Source organism: Apteryx mantelli, chromosome 28 (assembly GCF_036417845.1).
Source record: "Apteryx mantelli isolate bAptMan1 chromosome 28, bAptMan1.hap1, whole genome shotgun sequence".
NCBI lineage: Eukaryota > Metazoa > Chordata > Aves > Apterygiformes > Apterygidae > Apteryx > Apteryx mantelli.
The window spans coordinates 4528853-4548249 of NC_090005.1; the positions used below are offsets into that span (position 1 = coordinate 4528853).

At 44.5% G+C, this 19397-nt stretch overlaps 1 protein-coding gene across 2 annotated transcripts; it reads right to left on the reverse strand.

Moving 5' to 3' along the window:
- Window positions 1-2500: 2500 nt before the first annotated feature.
- Window positions 2501-17916, reverse strand: METTL2A (methyltransferase 2A, tRNA N3-cytidine). Of its 2 annotated transcripts, XM_067312022.1 has the most exons (9): window positions 17823-17916; window positions 15944-16035; window positions 11583-11944; window positions 9880-9929; window positions 9339-9399; window positions 8028-8167; window positions 6094-6200; window positions 5813-5878; window positions 2501-4454 (listed from the first exon to the last, which is right to left on the reverse strand). In XM_067312022.1, exons 1-9 carry the CDS (start codon window positions 17909-17911, stop codon window positions 4303-4305), a joined length of 1119 nt encoding a protein of 372 aa, XP_067168123.1. In that variant the 5' UTR covers window positions 17912-17916; the 3' UTR covers window positions 2501-4302. The 2 variants fall into 2 exon arrangements, with proteins under 2 accessions (XP_067168123.1, XP_067168124.1); XM_067312023.1 differs by lacking the exons at window positions 9339-9399; window positions 9880-9929.
- Window positions 17917-19397: the final 1481 nt, after the last annotated feature.

Sequence of the window (19397 nt, forward strand, 5' to 3'; positions counted from 1 at the left end):
CTAGCCAGGGGCTCATCCCAATGCTAAGACAAAAGGAAATTCTTTTAGCTTTGGTTAAGAAGGACAAGCAAGGGAGAGAGCAGCAAGCATGTTTACATACAGGTTCTTTCTGCTCACTCCTTTGCTTTATTTAAAAAAAATCAGATCTTGATTATCCTGGAGCTGTACAACAAACTAGAGACCTGGAAATGATAGTGACATACCCTGAGAAGGTGGATCTGAAGTGTTTGGGAGAGAAGATGATCGTGTCTGGCCTCAACAGAAGCTTTTAATGACTAATGTTCTATCAATAAAAGTCACTAAGGATGATTGCTGTGTTTTCCACATTCCTGTGCTATCAGAAAAGTCCTGAGAAAGCTCGAATTTTCACTGGAATTTCAGATTTACTGTTTATTTGCAAGTGAGGGCATCAAGAATACTCCCAGCCTTCTGTTCTCTCTACCGCCCCTGCGCCCCTCCTGCCTCCGGATTTCTAGCTCATCTGTGAAATCAGGATGCTGCAAGAGGAACAATGTATGTAGGGATGCAGAAGTTCTTTTGCCAGTCACTGGAGCCCTAAGCATCACGACTGGATTGAAAGCCTTTCTGAAGGCTTGTTTCTGGCTCAGCCCAAGTCACAGGCTTGATGCCACGATCCCTACATGAAAGGGTTAGGCAAAGGGTCAGAATAGGTGATGATAAAGTTCGCTTCCAGCCAAAACAATCTACAAACCTCCAAGGAAATCCGCCATCCTCTGGCAAGAGCCAGGACCAGCCTTTCTGAAGTGTAACAATGTCTGGCTCCGGGATCACAGGGGCAGTGCCTCGGAAGAGCTATGAAATCATCTCTTCTGCTTGGGAGGTTCGACAAGCTACATTGGCAGTGCTGTCAGCTACAAACCACAAGGCTGGAGCACTGGGAACAAAACCAGCGCAGATATATTCAGAATGGCTCTAAAGCTAACATGACACTACTAAAAAGGAAAACCAGAAAGGCACTCATCCTGGCTTTTCAACGTACAAAAGTGAATTTGGAGATCTCCTTGGCCCATGCTAGAAAGCCATTGTGCAACCCAGCCTGCTTAGCAGGCCCAAGGTGGGAATAGCAGAAGCTGCTGCAAGTCAGGACCAAGGTACCTGAGCAGAGCCGTGTGGGAGGCAAGGTCTGGAGTAGTAGGAGCGCAGCAGTTTCAGAGAGAACAGAGCTGACAGAGATTAATGAAGGAAGCTCAGACAGTATCTATCTGTAGGAGGCCTGGCTCAATCCAAGGCCATTAACTTGTTGCTCTCTGAACACCACCACCATGACTGGAAACAAAAGCATGTCTGCCCAGCATGGTTCATTTTGAGCGACTGCTTACACACTTCAGCAGAAGCAGAATGAAGAGCATTAAGAAAGGCACCGAGCCACATCAATGGCTGCAGGCTCACAGGGCTGCAAGTTTTTGCATGAAGCCCAAGTTAAAACCAGGCAGACAACTGGGATGTAGCCTTCAAAGTAGTAACAAATAAATTACTAGTCTTCATTTTCTCCCATTCAGGAGTTTAAACTTAAAGGGGAGTCCATCAACTTTAAATAAATCATGTTTATAATTAAAAATATATTTTCCTGTGTTGCTTACAAAACCTTGGATGATTAACAAGGCACTTTTCAAATCACTGTAATTCACACTAATTATGGTACTTGTTTACCCCAGCCAATAATTTTTCTTCCAGGGAGATAAAGATATCCCAGAAGGAGAGCTCCCTCCAGAGACGAAGGGGGAAAGGACCCCAGGGAACTGCCTCAGGTACCAGCAACATATGGGAGGTCTTTCACTGAAAGCAACAGAACTGGTTACATGAATCGTCACGTTAAATGCTCACAAGACTCCTTAGCTAAGCCTGACTTTTTGCCTGGGTAAGACGAGGAGACATGAGGTTGCTCAGCTCCCAGAGGCCTTGAGCTGTGGTTTGCCTAGACTTTGCTTGAAGTACCAACCTTGCCAAAGGGCCAGACTTTGTAGGTCTAGCATGAAAACATAATAACGGCTGCACAGTCTCTGGGTTGAGGCAGGCTTGTGTCCAGCAGAAGTCAAATGTATTAGGGGCAAGTGGGAGGGACGAAAAGGGAATTTAGACCCTCCTCGACTTTTTCTCCTGCTTCCCCTGTCTTCAGTACTATGGTTCCCTTCAGCTTCTCAAGCCCACAAGCCGAGCAGCAGGAATTGGAGAACCAAGGAACATGCACTCCTACCAGGTGCAGGCTCATCTACACTCTGCCCCCTAGTGAAGATGCAACAAGGGCAGGTCAGCAGAGAGGTATGATTTTTGAGTGGCCTTTACAGAAAAGGAGAGAAAATGTAGAAGCACAAAAGGTCACAAAGTAGCTGGGAAGGAAAACTCTCTCTCTACTACATTTCCGCCTTCCAAAAACAACGGCTTCAAGCCCTATCTCCTCCTATGACATTTGCAGACACTCAAAGGTCTCTTAACCCTTCAGAAAAAGGCTGGAAGCACAAAAAATTAAACAAGAACTCTCTTCCCAGTTGTTTGACTTCTTTTCAATTTTATTAAAAAACCCTAGATATAAAAACAGCAGTGGCACATCTCTATTCCTGCCGCAGCACTGCAGTCTGCCTTTGCGCTGGGTGAATGGATTTGCTGGGTCATCTTTCCGCAGGAAGGGCTGAAAGGTCCTGACCCAGAAGCCTCCCGTTAGCAGTATACTGATACCTGAAGGGTGACACAGTGACTGTGGAAGTTATGAACCAATCGTGCTGCCACATGACACAGCAGAGAGCACGACTGCGATCAATATGGCCCTTTCCAATGCTCTACAGCCCAAGATGTTTCACTCCACTCACTGAAGACTCTTGCAGACTCTCCCAGTGTAGCAATGACATTTCCTCATCTCTTTATCCTTTCTCCTCCATTTCAAGGCAGCAGTTCTTTCATCACCTATGCGTCCTTCTAGTTGGCAGTTATTCTTAGGCAATTGTAAGCCTTGAATACAATTGTCCAGCTAACAAAAAATACATGTTCTGTGCAGCGTGAACTGCTCTTGAGCCAGCAGTGCATACACCATAGGCCTTGTCGCCTCATGAACTAAAACAAGGTAAGAGGCATCAGGCACGAGCCAGGATAATGGAAGAGAAGACAAACAGTAGTTACTTAATAGTGTAACAAATTCTTCAGATCAGGGGCCCAGAAGCACATGAGTTTCTGTAGAAGGCTGATTTATATGAATCCAACCAGCATTAGAAAGTGTTACCACAAAATTTACTCTAATACCTGCTGCAACACACCTTAAAAATAACAAAAGAAAACAAGCTGAGATAAAAGATATTTGCTGTCAAAGGTGGGGGAATACCTTCAGAAAGCCACAGTGTTGGCTTCCTCTAAAAAGTTAAACATAAGTGGTAGACATTCTTCAGATTTCTTATCAAAGGCAGCTGTCTTGTCTACTTGGGTGTAGAACACCACAATAGAGTAGTTGTGACCTGGGATCTTGTGACCTGGAGGCTGCAGCCAGCAAGAACAGTTCTGACCTTTCAAGCAGAAAAAGCAGGTAGTGGATTCGATGTAAGCCCTGGCCCCACGAACTGCTTCTGATTCCCTGCACTCCAGAGGTGCCCCAAAACCAGCATCAGCGCCAAAGTTTTGAAAGCTGGATCCTCCCTGATGTGTACAGCACCTGAACTATAGTATGCTAGCTCCTCAGATGAACATCCTTGTGGACAGTAATAGCAAGGCAGCACCATCTGCTTTCTCTGCAGGTCACCTGCACACCATGAGGCATCCATGAAGAAGCTAGCATGCTCTCTGCTCACGCCCTCATTTGGTGCATTTTAACATCTGGATGTGCACAAGCCTGAATGACTAGACTGGATGAAATAAGCTGGCTAAGGAATCCATATTAGGCCTAGTGATCAGTTGCAGAGAAGAGCAGATTTACAGGCTGCATGGTTTTTGCTCCCAAGATAAGAGTACACAACACACAGGTGTGGCTGAAGGTATCCTTCAGGTTCATGTGGAAATCCAGAGTAAGAGTGACTTGTTACTCAACTTGCTCAGCTGCTGTAAGACAGTAGATGACCATTTCTTAAGTTATTAAAATCATGAATTATTTAAAAAACCAAGACTGCCAGTAAGACATTAAGTACTGCTTGGTCTCCTCTTAGAGCATTCGTCCTTAGCACAGCTCACTTGAAGTGACAGTAGGCACTGTAAAAGGCACTGAGGTCCTGTGTGCGCTGGCCTTCCTATCACCATATCCCACCAGGAGGAGAAACTGCACGTGGCCACAGAGAAGCTCCCACCTAGAAAGCTTGCCCCTTTTCCTCACAGCTGAGGGGCAACAGGCTTGCGGTATTTGCACTGGATCCATACTCGATACATTGTCATTTGTTTCCCACGGTTCACTTGCAACCGCCGATCAACCAAATTCTGGATCTTCTCCAGCCCAGCTGTTGTGAAGAGATCATCTAATTCATCTAGAAGCAGAGAGCAGGAAATTAAAGACGCTACAGCTTTCATTTAACCGATACCTACTCATATTGGGGGCTAAATTGAATTGAAAAACTGGCTTGGAGGAAACTCACAGTCTCAGTCTGACAGGGAAATGTAAGGATCACATGGGACTTCACTGTTGTATTACAGGTGGATTAAGATCACAGTTTATCTAGTTTCCCTTGAGTTTACCTTCTGCCAAGGAAGGAAAGAAGTATTTGGAGGACAACTAGAATTACAGAGACTGGACAAAGAAAACAACAGCAGTTCCAGACATGGCTATTGCCTCTAGTAACCAATTAAGGGGGCAGATCCCTTCCTTCCCCCTGTCTCCAGAGGGATTTCAGAATCTGTAAGAGCAAAGAACAGGATCAGACCTACGCTTTTAAAATGGTATCAATAAGATCTGTGCTATATAGGCTGGAGGGGAACTGGATTCATTAAGGTTTAGCTGGAAAAAAATCCTTAGAAAACCGCACCCAGCTGGGGCCCAATCAAAGCACTAAGAGCCCTCAAGGGTGCAACACTTCTACTGGCAGGTATTCCTGACCAAGCAAGTAAGTATCATAGTGCCCCAGCACACTGGCCGTGGGCAAAGCCAGACGGAGTCCTGCTGAGCAGCAGAGAGCTAGCTCCACTGCAGCCTGGGAGCACATGATTTGTATGGAGTTTCTGTAGAAAAAAGGCTAACAGGTCCCAGCTTGTGCTCTTTTATCAGATGTCTGCCATAGCGAACCGTTTGCCAGACACGCATTAAACATTAATATTGTTGTGACAAACAAGCCTCATGCAGTGGGGAAGGGAATAGTTCGTGCTAGTCATGCCATGAACTCCAAAAATGCTGAACTCTAAAACTGACCATGCAAATGGACCTCAGTGGAACTGACTGAAGGTGCAAGTTGGTGGTAAGTGGAGAGAAATACAACTCCTGCTGAACATGAAGCAGCAACAGAATTGGGGAGGCTGCCTCAACCCTGTGCCAAACCACACTTTTCCTATTCCCTCCTATGAGAACAGCAAAGTTAAAAGAAGTTCCTTCAAGTGGTGGCCATCTCCCTCCATCCTCCCAAGGCAATAGGATGCAAGGAGAGCTCCTCCAATCCCACCCCTCCCAGTGTAGTAAACACACTAGTCTTTCTTTAAGATGATTCTCCACTAAATGAGGAATGCTCCATGCCATATCCCTATCAGTAAGTGACAGGCCCAGGTGCCCATGCAATCGTCAGACAATATTTCATACTGCTCTAGGAAATACAGGCTGGAAAGAGTTAGTAGCAAATATTCAGAGCACGGGGGCAAAAAGAGGTGAGAAGAGTAAGATGAATGTTTTCTAGTCTCCTACCTTGTGTGAAGAAGTAGACTCTGGTGCCATCACCTCTCACATAGAAGTTATCAGACAGACATTGACCTTAGGGCAAGAGGGATTTAAACAGTTACCAGCTATCATTTAAAAATCAACAACTGCTATCCAACTGCATATAAAGACAAGAGGCACTTCTCCTCCCAGCACCCGCTGTGCTTGAGGGGAATTAAGGAGCTGCCTCCTAAAGAGGGCAGAGACTATTCCAGAGAAGCATCATCTATTACTGATCCGGCAAGACTCCCCAGGGGAAAAGAAAATACCTTTCTTAAACCGAAGCTGGGCCAGGTCGTAACGGCCATAATCTCGTAATAAAATCATTCCTCCTGGCTTCAGAAGGCGACTCAGTCTGTTAACAACGCACTGCATCCTGAGGAAAGAGCAAACAGCGGCATTCAGCAGCCTGCAAGATCATGCTTATTTCCATAGCTTATTAGAAGGAATTGAGCTCTCCAAAAAGAAAGTACAAGGTTTCACATGTGTTTAAACCTCTTATGAAAAGCTACTGAAAGCTAGCACTTTTCTGAGGTCTCTCAGAATTAGGTGGATTGATTTTATTTGGCCTTCTTATTTCTGACACTCCCTAGTTCTGCTTTCTTCTCCAAGCACAACTTAGCCTTTCGCAGCAGGAATTAAGTGCTCTCTCTTACTAATTACAAAAATAACTCTACTGGTTTCTATAAAACAAGCAAAAAAGTGAATGTGAAGAAAAATGCTGTGGAATAAAAACAAGGGAACAAGACGGAGAGAACAAAACTATGTCATTTATTTGCATCGCTTTTCTCATTCATTCCCCTTCTGCCAGGTTGTAACACGTTCTCACACTAAGATCACAGTGCTGTTCTAAACCTGCCCCCTCCTCCCTGTCCCCCTCCCTTCTCCCCACCTTCTGTATGAGAAATTCATCTGGCCTTTGCCTGTAAATCTAGCACTGTACCTTCCACAAATGAGTGCTGAGTGCCCAGTGTGGCTGTGGTGCAGAACAGGCGAGCTACTGGGACCACAGCAAGACTTCAACTGTGGCCACTCAGCACTTCAGAAAGCTGCACCTGTGTTGTACCATAAATAAACCACGGATTTGCTGCAGCAGCAAGTACCTGCAAATTCTATTTTCAGGGGCTTAAATAGAAAACACAAACTGGGCCAGACACAGGGCAATGTTTTCCCAAACTTTAATTTTCCTTTATATGACAGGATCTATTTTGAAGCTTTACACATACCTAGCAGAGCTGTGATGCACAAATACACACAAAACACTTGGTGTTTACAACTTCTGCATTAGCTCTACTAGTCCTGTCTTCATATACTCCAGCGTGGGCTCAGGCACATCAGCCTAATCTAAAAATACTGCCAAAGATACCCAGAAGTATTTCCCCATTAGTTGTTGCCCATCAATACCCATCAAATGTTTCCTGTGTATTTTGTTGCAGACAGACATTTTTCATTTAACAAGATCACCTCTCTTTCTTGCTATTGCAGAGTTCACGCTGATAATAATTCAGCTATTAACAGCCAGTAGCCTCTCCGCACCATGTATGTAACACAGAATGTGGATCATACCACAGAATATTTCCTTATTTTCTTAAATAAACTACATGGTACCACATGGTACACATCATTTTACTATCTAGCAAGTGCCGAAACTAAATAATTCATTACATAGCAAGCTACCAGTCTCCTCCTTAACTTAAAGGATCAAGGACATCGTACATAGCAACACTGAGGAGTACAGCGAGGCATTAATTAGTCAGTCTAGTTGCTCTCTTTGGCTTTTTTGCTACAAGATCTCTCAGCAACAAGCAAACGAAGTAGGAGAGTCTTCTTGATATTCTCATAATCACTAGGTTGTGCATCCAAAAGAGGCACAACTTTCAAAATGCATTGGTCATGCAGGTTGTTTTAGTCCTTGACGTTACTGTGAGATCAGTAAAATTTTACTGATCCCAATTGTAGAGATGAACAAACGGAGACACTAAGACTATGGAGACACTGCCAGAGATTTTTAGGTCCAAGACATAGGTTGACAAAACTTTAACAAATCAATAAGAAGCCTTATCCAAACTGAATGAAATGGAAGAAGGTACACAGCATGGCAAGTACTTCCTAGTGGTCACTAGCCAGACTAACAGAAGTTTTTACATTGGCTGTATTGTTTTAAAGTTTTCTTCTGCTATCGCAAGGAATTATTAAAACTTACTTCTCTGGGAGAATCGCTGAGAGGACAAAAATAAGAATAACAATGTCGAGACTCTCTTCTGGCATTGGGAAAGGACTTTGGTCATTGCAAAGGTCATGGACAAACGCAAAGCAGCGCGAAGAATCATATTCTGCATTGGCCTGTAATTAAGGGGAGAGATGTGAGAGGACATATTAGCAGATCCTGATCTCAGTGTTATCTGGACATAGGAGCATTTTAACTTTCATTAATAAAATGGAGTGTCCAAAGGCCTGTTTCAGCCTCACTGGACTAACTGAAGCGTACAGCGTTATTCTAATGTAGAGTGATGTCACTCAGGGAACAGGGGTGCACTGTGAAAAATAAGTACACTTGGGAGATTCACACAGAGCTTTGAACTTTTTACATTCAGTTGAACAGCACTGACAAAAAAGCAAAACTGGGTTGAGGGCTTATTGCAATTTTAGGATCAGATTTCCCACTAACAGTGGTTATAAGCAAGGGATTTACACTGTTAAGCTGGAAATCTTTATGAAAGTGAGTGTGCCAGGGCCCCTCTCTATATCCCTGAAATCAATATTCATTTCAGTTATGAGCAGATTATGCCCTACGCCCAAAACATCAAACCTGGCTGCTCTTAAAATCACATTTAGACTCTTAGAAGAAGCGGTCTTTCTTCTAAAACTGCTACTATACATTATAGTCAGCATCTATAGACAGTGCTTATGACAGCTTCGAGGATGAAATGGTATGCTGGATCTGCTGCTGTGGCCCGCATCTCATCTCATGAAGTGACTGATTACATTTGATACTCCATACTTTCTCAGTTCTGTTCTGAACCGAAATTTGTTAGCAAGATTTGTTGTTTGACTAAACCCCAACCTCCTCCTCTACAGACAGCAGTATCCCTCCTCAGCTGTCTGCGCAGAAGCAATCAGACCACGTTCCTAGAACTGCAGTGACAGTAAGGCACACACAAATCAAAAACAACTTCAGCTGCTGTTAAAAAATAGCCTGAATGTTTTCAAGGTTCAGCAGTTACTCAATTAAAAGAGCACTGGATTTAGAGAAGTGCTGCCAGCCACAGGGGAAAGGAAATCTGGCTGACAGGTCTGCTGTCAATATGACATTTTGTGAACTCCTGCTTCCCTCATTTCTACAATCCTTGGTGGCTCATTTTCCTGATTTACCGGCACCATGGGTCAGCACCAGGGCTAGCTAAAAACAATAAGCTGCCAACAGAGCTAGACTGGTGGCAGCTATGGAATATTTGTGTTAATGTGCAATTGGCACCAAGTACTTACTACCTTCATAAGTCACCGTTGAGTTTACCTGGACAAGATCCACAGCTATTGTAGAAAAATCACAGCAATAAACAAAAAGCCCTGGGTCACTGAAATAAATAAAAGAAACTATCAACATTTGTATAACAGTGCTCCACAGAAGTTAGAGAAGTGTTTTGAATGTACAGAGCACAGAATTGGGAGCCAGAAATCCTGCGTTTTAATCTCTCTTCGCCAATGATCTGTTGTGTAATTTCTTGTGGATCACTTTGCTCCTTTATGCCTCAGTTATTGCCATACACAATTGACCACTTTCTATTCTGTCAGAAGGAGAGACCGGAAGGCCTGTATGAAAATGCTTTGAGAATGAGACATGCAAACTAGCATCATGTTTTGTTGGTTGCATTCTAAGACCAAAGATTTCCAAGCTCAAAACATTGTCACTTGAAGTCACAGATCACAAATGTGTCGTTCGCATCTAGCCTCCTCTCTATGAGATTGTCTATACTAAAAACACATGCAACACTTTTCCAATTGTTTTTCAGAGGTTGGTATATCATGCAAGGAAAAACCTATGGAGAAGTACTTACTTGTTGGTTTGTAAAATTGGGAAAACTGTATTTCCAGCACCACAGCCAACCTACACAGACAGAGTTGTGGGTACATAGTTAAAATCGCTTCTTCAGCATGTCCCATGCAGCTAATTTCAAATCATCTCTCTACAGCCAAGCAACAAAGAACAACTCATGAGTAACAACCAAGTATAGCAATGAGCATTTGCAAAGCTCGCTGCAAGATCTGACTATGATCAGCTCTGGGGAGCAGGCGTACATATAATCATTTGTGGGAAACCACTAAGTTACCCCACTTCCAGCAGGAGTCTAACTAACACGCTGTATATTGTTACTCTTCTTGAAAACTGTTATTGCTGGAATCCCAAGCATAACAACCAGTATGAGTCACTGAAGCAGGGGCAAAGGCCATGGGTTAGTTGCATTCACTTCCATACAAAGACAAAGCAATGGAAAAAGAGGTTTGCTTTATTATACCCTGCTATTTCAGAATTTCCTTCACTAGACAGCTCTTCCTCAAGTTACAACTAGGCCTGCAGTGATTCTGCCTTATTGTTCCTTCTACTTGTTGCCATTTGAAGAGAAGATGGCCCACACAACGGGGTCTGCGGAATTTGTTTCCGAATGTTTAAGGAATCAGTAAAATTGAAATAGATTGAGCAGAAAACACCAGTGATAAACTTCAGTGACAGAAAGCACTGAAAACACTCACATGAGATACAAAAGCCATGATAATTCAAGAACATGAAAGCCTGAGGAAGTTTCAAGGACTTGGATCAGGCATAAATCTAAAGAACACTTTATGCTGACTCTCCCTGGAAGGGCAGAGCTCCCACAGAACACAAAGCATTCGACAAAAACAGGGGTGTCTACCCTGAACAAACTTCAGAGAGGTGGCAGAGCAAAAGCCTATCATCAGCTATGAGAAGTCTAATATTTAGAAGTCCTACAGACTTTTCTGGGACAACCATGATACTCTTCTAAGCAATAGTCTGAGATTCACCTTGTTATTAGATGGACCACAAGCACCCCAATAGTCTGAGATTCACCTTGTTATTAGATGGACCACAAGCACCCCAAAACTCAGCACCTTTTTTTTTGTTGTTGTTTCTTTGCTTTGTTTTATACCACAAAAGGCAAATGAGTCAGGACTAACATTCAAAACGTAAGGGACAGGGGAAAGCTTTCTATAGACAAGTGAAAGAATCAACTTGCACAAAAGAATGACTTAGAAACCTCTTATGGTCCTTGTGCTCTGCCAATTCACAGTCTGAATCAACAGAATCTCAATAGATTTATTTCAGTTCTAAGTTGCCCTCTGGTTTTGGCATTATACTGACTTACTCAACTCAATTGATCCCATCCACTTGCTGTTTGTCACGAAATACATTTTTACTTCCATTACCCAGTCACGCTAATACTGATACAAGAGATTGCTCTATAGGGACAGTTTCCCTGAATCCTTCCATCATATCAAATTCCAGCTAAAAGGAAAGCTCTCTCCTTGCCTATATTAGCTTTTCCTTTGTTATTCAGTTCCATAAAAGGCTCTGAGGCAGGCTTGTTTGGAAACCTGTGTGTGAAGCTCTGTTAAACTATATGACTTGGCAAAGTATGTGATGACCCACTACATATGAAACAGGATCTTCATGCCAAACAGATTTTAGTAGTAACTTTTACATAGCTGGGAGATATGTTATGCTTTGTTTTACAGACATTACCTCTAATATACGGTAAGTTGCAGAGGATCCTGGGTAACCTCCATCACTTTGATTCAGCTCACTGTGTTTCTGAGTAGCTGACTCTTCCGTGCAGAACTTGGGCACGCTTTTTATCAGGTTTAACTGATTCTCTGCCCTGGTTTCCGATGAGCAATGTCCATTTTCACAGCGTCCCAGACCTTCATTGTCGGATTCTTCTTTGTAACTGCATTTGTACCCAGAAACCTCATTTTGACTTGGGTTTCTATTTGGTGCCAGCTCAGGAAATTCAGTGAACAGCCAGTGTCTGTCCTTGAAGAAGCCATTTTCATGGATTTTATAAAAGTCATCCCAGTACCTGTTAGCATTCACCTCATACTCCTCTGTAAATACAAACAAAGATGTCACCAGCAGTCACATCAGAAGGTCCCAGAGTTTAATCAGTTCAGACAGCGATCAGCACAAACATCCATTCCGCAATCTGCTTTAATAAGTACGGTTATTGATTGAGAATCACCTTGATTTAAATTGGGCCATCCCACATGAACACTCAGCCTGCCTCCTCACAACCACTTTGTTAGGAATAAAAAAGGGGAAAAAGAGATGAAGAAACTGTCTGTCTGCTGGTAGGATTTAAAAGAACTTGGCAACAGAAACAACCTCTTTGAAGAAGACCGGAATGAGGAAATCCAGGTTTTACCTCCATCTCTAACACTAACTCGTGCAATTCACTGGAGCAATTCATTTGAAACCTCCTGACGCTAAGTGTCAAGCACTTACAACTTCTAAGGAATTCTATGACAGGCGCATGGAGCTGAAGAGCTCCTGTCTGACACACCACCCCATTTTTCAAATCGAGAAACAGAAAAATAAGTCAACTACACATGCATGGCCTAAAGCTCAATTAGTATGTGCACAATACTCCAAGGCTACAGGATAGCATGTTTTATAGAAGTATTGCTACAGTCCAGTCTACAGCACTTTGCTTTCCACAGTTCTGGGCAGGTTCAAGTAGCAGGCATTTATGAAATCACAACAAAAGGGAGGAATCAAAAGAAGTGACCACTGTCCTCAGCCTTAAAGTATTAGTGTAGCGCTAAAGTGGATAGATTAAAGTTGATAAGAATTAAATTTAGCAGTAAGCATTATCGTTTTCACATCAAGTGAATACATTCCAGTAGCAGGCTGGAAAAACTCTTATGAAGCCATGATCTAATGAAATTAAGAGTCATCTGCAGAATTCCTTCCACACAACTTCAAAAATTTCAAATCAAGTTCAGTTCTAGAGGAGCTATTTTTCCACAGGACATTAAGAATCCAATTGGTTTTCCAAATTCTCATCAATGTCATGAGCTTTCTGACCTGGGAAATGAGAGCTAATTATAGCATCCTATGCTTGTAATCAACTAGAGGCATTAACATCCAGGGCCAGAGATCCCGACTGCATTTCAATAACATGTAACTCCTTAGTCATCTTTGCACAGCATCAAGTTCATTACAGAATGCAAATGATTCTCCTAGAATTAAGGATGACGACCGTATGCGAGAATGGATAGCCTCTTTCCAACATCTGCTAAGAGCAGAGTTAAGAGAAAAAGCAGGTATCTTAAAATTGGAGATTAGTATTACCTGAACTACAGATTATTTATTAGTCTTTCTGAGAAGAACACACATGTTTAGAAGACATCAGAAGGAAGAGAGTAAAAAGGAACCAAGAACGCTTGGAAAAATACGTAGCCTCAGCCAAATATAGAAAAAAAAAATTGCTTTAACAAAAAGTCAGAAGTCAATCCTAAGTGTATTTTTAGTAGGATCCATCCCTGAAGCACAAAGAGCTATATATAAAAATAAATCTCTTTATCTCAATTACAAGGATTTATGCCTTCTTAAGCCTTGTCCTTAAACACCAAGGCAAAAGAAATTTTAATGTCTGGTATTTGACGACAGCAGAAACGTTTGTGCCGTGATCTCACTGTACCTCAAAGCAAGCAGCATCAAGTCAGTTTAATATTTGCATAAGAGACACTCAGGGAGTGCTCATGTCAGAGGAAGAAGTGTTACTGATTCAGTCCCTGGTGCTGAATCCAGTCCTGAACCGTCACTTCTTCCCTGCACTATTAGGGATACGCAAGGCTGCTGGGGCTGGAAATGCTCTTTCAGCTTACAAAAGTATAAAGTCCTGATTCCTGCTGGTCCCTACAGATCCCATGACAGCCTCTGACACAGGATGCTTAGCACAGGCACTGCGGCAATTTTCCAACGCAGCCATTTTGGACTACTCAGTTTTGCCACAGTATAACCCCGAACAAGACACTGTGCTCTTCCTGTGTTAAATTACTGTCATATTCTGTTGGATGCTACCGAACAGCTGCTATGCTCCCAGATGTATGGAAGCTTTATTTAAAGCTCATTTACCTCACAGCCTAGTGTTTTCAAAGCACCGGAATGAAGGATCAGTAACAATATAAATGCAAGAAGGCAAGGGTCAGCTGAGAAAGATCATGCAAGAAACACATTTAAAGCTCAAAATGATCATAATAATCTTTTAGTCTGATTTCCCGCACAACTTACGCCAGAAAAGTTCACATAATATTTGCTTCAAGAGTCTTTTTGTGGCATTTACTCATGGGGACATCACCATGGTAGCTAGATTCTTCCAGAGACTTTCTTGATAAGGAGTCCTGACCTTTCTGCTTGTCTTTGTAAGGACACTCCCAAAGTCAAACCCATACTCACCCTTTCATATTGCAGAAGAAGTGCAAACAAAAATAACTGTTCACAACAGACAGGAAGAGAACCAGAGACCCCCTGAATTACACAGAGGCTAATTATGGAGCCTCAAAAGAAAACCAAAAAACTTCCACTTCCTTCTCTGTTCCCAGCCAGCAGATACAATTTCTACATAGCACAGAGAACTTCTCCCCTTCTTCAGAATACATTCTGACAGCCCAAGAAGTCCACAGAATAATACAGCCATAATGACCAATAGCCTGTCTTTGTTCTCCTGCTTGGACATTTTTGATTCTCAAAATACTAGACCCTTCAGGCACATTTGGCTGGGCTGGCTTCCCCAAGTTTCAGCCATCCCATTGTCTCCACTTGCTTCACACTGAATAGGAGCCATCAAAATTTGACTGGCCTCCATTGTTCAGTCTGGGAAATACATCATGAGGACCTGACAAACTGTTCTAACAGCAAATTTCTCCACAATTTCATAGTTGTATATAGGTTCTCAAAGCGTGACAGACAACATCCTTTAATGTTAACCAGATTTTAAAATGAACTCAACACAATGGGTATCACAATAGAAGCTGCTGGATGCTTTTGGGAATCCAAGAAATTAGGAGGGCTGCTCTTTGATATAATTAAATTTGCTATTGTGAACACAACTGGAAGCTATATGGGATGTGTCTGAATAACTTCAATAGTGTTCAGCATCGCCTTACAGATGACACACTCAATTTAATTTGAACAAAAGGAGCAGATCCATCCTTGAGCTCGGCAGGATATAACAAGATCATCATCAAACAACTCCTTTATCGTACCAAGGAACAGGAAGACATTTCACCATCTTTGGAGAGACCGGATGGTATCAAACAGGTGTGGAGGAAAGACGCAATACTAACCGACTCTAGAGCAACTTCAACCATATTGCTTGCCTATAGAGCTGTGCACCTTTAGCTTGATTCAGATTCAGGTAAGCTTTGCATTATGGATGTACCAATATCCCTTAAGCCAAGTCTGAGGAAAGAAAAAATTTGGAATTCCCCTTTCTGCCTCTCTGATGAGAAATCTTTAAATCAGGATAAAGCCATTTTTCTTCGCTTCTGATTTAATCATTACCATGTTGTTTGTTAGCTTTGTAAAGATGAATATGGACGCTACTTTATTAGGCCTTCTTAAGAGAAAAACTGAGTTTACATTAGGGATAGTACCACAGCATGCAAACAAACAAGAGATTAACAGCTAGAAGTTAAGCTTTAGAGAGCAAAAGAAAGCAGAGAAAATAAAACTAAATGAGGCTCTTGCTCTACACCGAGAGAAGTTTTTTGACAGGAAACACTAATACGTATTTAAACATATATAACATGAACAAAGAAGCTCAACCCAAAACAACTCCTCCCAACTAAGATCACTTCTGGTCTAATAGGATGAGCCTCTGGAGAAGGTGGAAAAGTCAAAAAGAGGTAAATTAAGAGCAGAAAGATTCCTCCTCCTGTATTTTTCAACCTTAAGCACTAGATGATGAATCTTGAATGATTTGGGAGGGGATAGAAGGGAAGGGAGGAATAAATGATGACACACATTCAGATCTGGCCAGACTGTTCTGCTGTTTTACGTACAAGTCAAGACTTAAGTATTAGAACAGTATCTAAAAGTACCTTGTTTATCTTGTGGCAATAGCTGTGAGCTGTTCTCTTGAACTTTACTTCTGGCATTGGCTTCCTGCTCTTCTGACCATTCCACATTATCCCTGTTGTAAAAAATAAGGTGAACTACTCAGCTGGGAACAGCAGGGCAAAGAGAGAGAGAAGAAAACAGAAAGGTCTAGATAGCTCACTGAACTGACAGTTATGGAGCTCTTCCACAACCTCTATAATTCCAGCTCAGTACCAACGTAATGGCTGTCACTGCGTAAGGACTGAGAGAACCATAAGCTGGAAGGGATCCCAAGAGGCATGTAATCTGTCCCCTCATCCTTTTTTAGAGCCGGTTTTAGAGGAATCATATCATTACTATAAAACTCTGAGGACACTCAGCATCAATAGGCCTCCTGGGAGATGAACTGCCCTTCTCTCATAGTGAAAAGCACTAGTTCCTAAAAGGGTGACTGCCAGCTAGGAGTTTGCATGCTTTCACTCAAGCAGGTCATCAGAATGCACAGTTTGATTTACTTGCCCTAGAAAATTACATTTTCTTTCTCAAGTTAAAAGAAAAAGGGCAGCAAGGGTTATTTAGAAGGTAAAGTGTTATACTAATATTAAATCCAATTATGAGAAAAATACGCAGGAAGCTTTAAAGCATTAAGAACCTGTTAATAACGTAAATGTGCACACAAAGTTGTGTAGTCATTACAGTGATTCACTTAACCTTTTTTTATTAAAACAACTGGATGAAAAACAGAATACAAGGATCAAGCAGCACTATTCTGGCCCCAGGATGAATTAGTCTTTTGATATTACCTCGCAAAAACATAGACTTAAGCATGAAGGCTGTGAAAAATTAGATTACCAGGAGTTAGCTATTTCTGCAGGGAAATACTATTGAGGATATGCTTTTGTAACATGCCTTTGCTACAGTATAGTCCCAAAATGAATGACAAGCTGATACATGCACACGTTACTTTATTACAAATTAAAACATCGCCAGTTCTCAAAAGGGTATGCCAGCCAAAGACCAAACTGGACACATTTACATCAAAAACACAGAATACCTTCAGCTCCCAGTAAATTCCACTCAAATTTTGGTTGCTTAAAATTTCTTAAAAAATAAAAAAAAATTAAAAAAACTTCCTCCAACCAAAGACTTCCTGTTCCAAGCTAGCACCACCTCACACTGTTACTATGTCATGTGGTAACACACGGGTGACGTGTCCTTGGTTCAATTTATATGCCAACTGCTGAGGCATACAGATGTGAAAACGGATAGAGGACCGTGAGATACAATAATTTAACTTTATTAGCTGCAGCAAGGAAACCACTGCTCTAGAGCGAAGCAACACGTTCTCCTGAAACACTGCAGGGGAAGGAGGAATCCGGGCTGCTTCCGAGCTGAGGAAGGCGGCGGCTTGGGGGATCAGCGCCGCCGAGCACCGGCCGAGCCGGGCAGGGCCCTACTACCCTACCTGCGAGCTCGCACGGCACCGCCTGCCGCGCTGGCAGCGGCCCTGCCGGGGGGTCCCGGCCGCCCCTCACCCGCGGCCGGCCCCGGTCCGGCGGCGAGCCCGGGGACCGGCCCAGCCGTGTCTGCGGCGAGGCCCCGAAGCGGGCCGGGGGTAGGGCCGAGCCGCCACCGCCAGCCCCGTCGCACAGCGCCCCGCCGCGGCCCCCCCGAGCACCGCCGCGGCGGGACGAGCCTCTGCCCCCCTCCCCAGCCCCCTCCCGCCGCCGGGACCGGGCGCCGAGCGGCACCACACGGCGGCGGAGCCGCGGACCCCCCCCCAACAGCCAGGCCCTCCTCACGGCGGGCGGGCGGGCGGACAGCCGGGGCCGCGGGGGCGGGCGCCGCTGGGGGCCCGGGCGGGGAAGCGGCCGCCCTCACCACGCGTTGTGCTGGAAGAGGCGGCCGGGGTCGGTGAGGAAGCGCGTCCCAAACGGCCGCCGCTTCGCCGCCTCGCTGGGCGCCGCCATGACGGGCCGCGCGGAACCGGAACCGGAAGCGCCGCGCGCCGCCCGACCCGAGAGAGGACTGGGCGGGGTCACGTGACGGCGGCGGCGGCGGCGGCGGCGGCGGCGGCGGCGGCGGCCGTTACCTCGGGGCGGCCAACGGCCGGGCTTAGACCGCCGGCGCGGCCCGATCCGATCCGATCCGATCCGGTGCTACCGGCCGCCCCCGGCGCCAGGAAACGACCACGACGGCGAGAAAAGCGCTTTCCCCCACTTTATTTCCCGCGGCGCACGGCGGGCCCGGGCCGGCCCCACACCGGCTGAACGCTGCCGGCCCCCGCGGTGTCGCCGCGCCCCCTTCCCCGCGCCGCGGCCCGGCTCGCCCCGGTGCTGGAGCCCCGCGACCTGCGGTAGAGCTCGTTATCCGCCTTGCGGAGGTCGTCGGGCGTCACCAGCTCCTGGCGCGCGTTCCAGGACCAGGAGTAGATGGAGAAGGTGCGGTGGAAGCGCTCGCTGCCCGTCTCCAGGCCGATCTGGCCCCCGCGGATCCTCCGCCACAGCTTCAGCAGCTTGGCGCGCTGGTGCAGGGCCAGGCCCTGCCTGTACAGTTGGGTTGCCCGCTTCATCTAGGAGAAGGGAGGGAGACTGAAAGAGGTGGTAGAGGAAAGGGCAGAGCTTTGCCCGGGTGCCAGACAGGAGGAACACACAAGACTAAAAAAGTACCTTAGTGGGGCTTCATAATGTGGTGTCAGCAGCTTATAACCAATTGTTGTTGACGATTAATAAACAACTAAGTTATTATGCCTTTGCTTTCATTTCTCTTTGTACTTGTGACAGTTACCTGTGTCCAGTTAAAACATTCATCAGACAGTTAATTTAAAGGTTTCATGAGTGACCAGTCACTCTTCATTTCTGGTCTAATTGCAGTCCGCATGTTATAAAGGGTAACATCTGCAAGTTTTACAGAATATCTTGACAGTCCCCATCTCCTTGCTACTGTATCTAAGCTTTGTTATCAAATACCATTATTTATTGGTCCTAGCTTTGTGTCTACTGCGGAGAGAAACAGTTACCATGAGAAATAAGGAATAACATGGATTGAACTTGTAACTATGGGATTTATTTTTCTACCTTAATGGCAATCACACCTTTTTTTCGGTCTTGTATCCCCAACAGCCTTGCAATCTGAAGGGGGGGTGGATTTGGGCTTAGGGCACTGGGCCAGCATGAAAAGGGCCTGCCAGGGTTGTCATCTCTCTACAGAGTAGATGGTGACATTATCGAACCTGCATGCTTAGGCAAGGTAGCCTGAACTTCACAGCTGCACAGTGTCCAGTTCTCCCAGCTATTTCAACAGCAGTCATAGTTGTTTGCTATGGAACTAAAGTTACTCTGTAGATTCCCACAGGAATCCACAGCAACTCTGGGGGACACATTTACAGCATGTATTTAGAGTTAAAAAAGGGGGCTACCCTGAGAGCACTGGGAACTCGTGCTAACCCCACAGTGT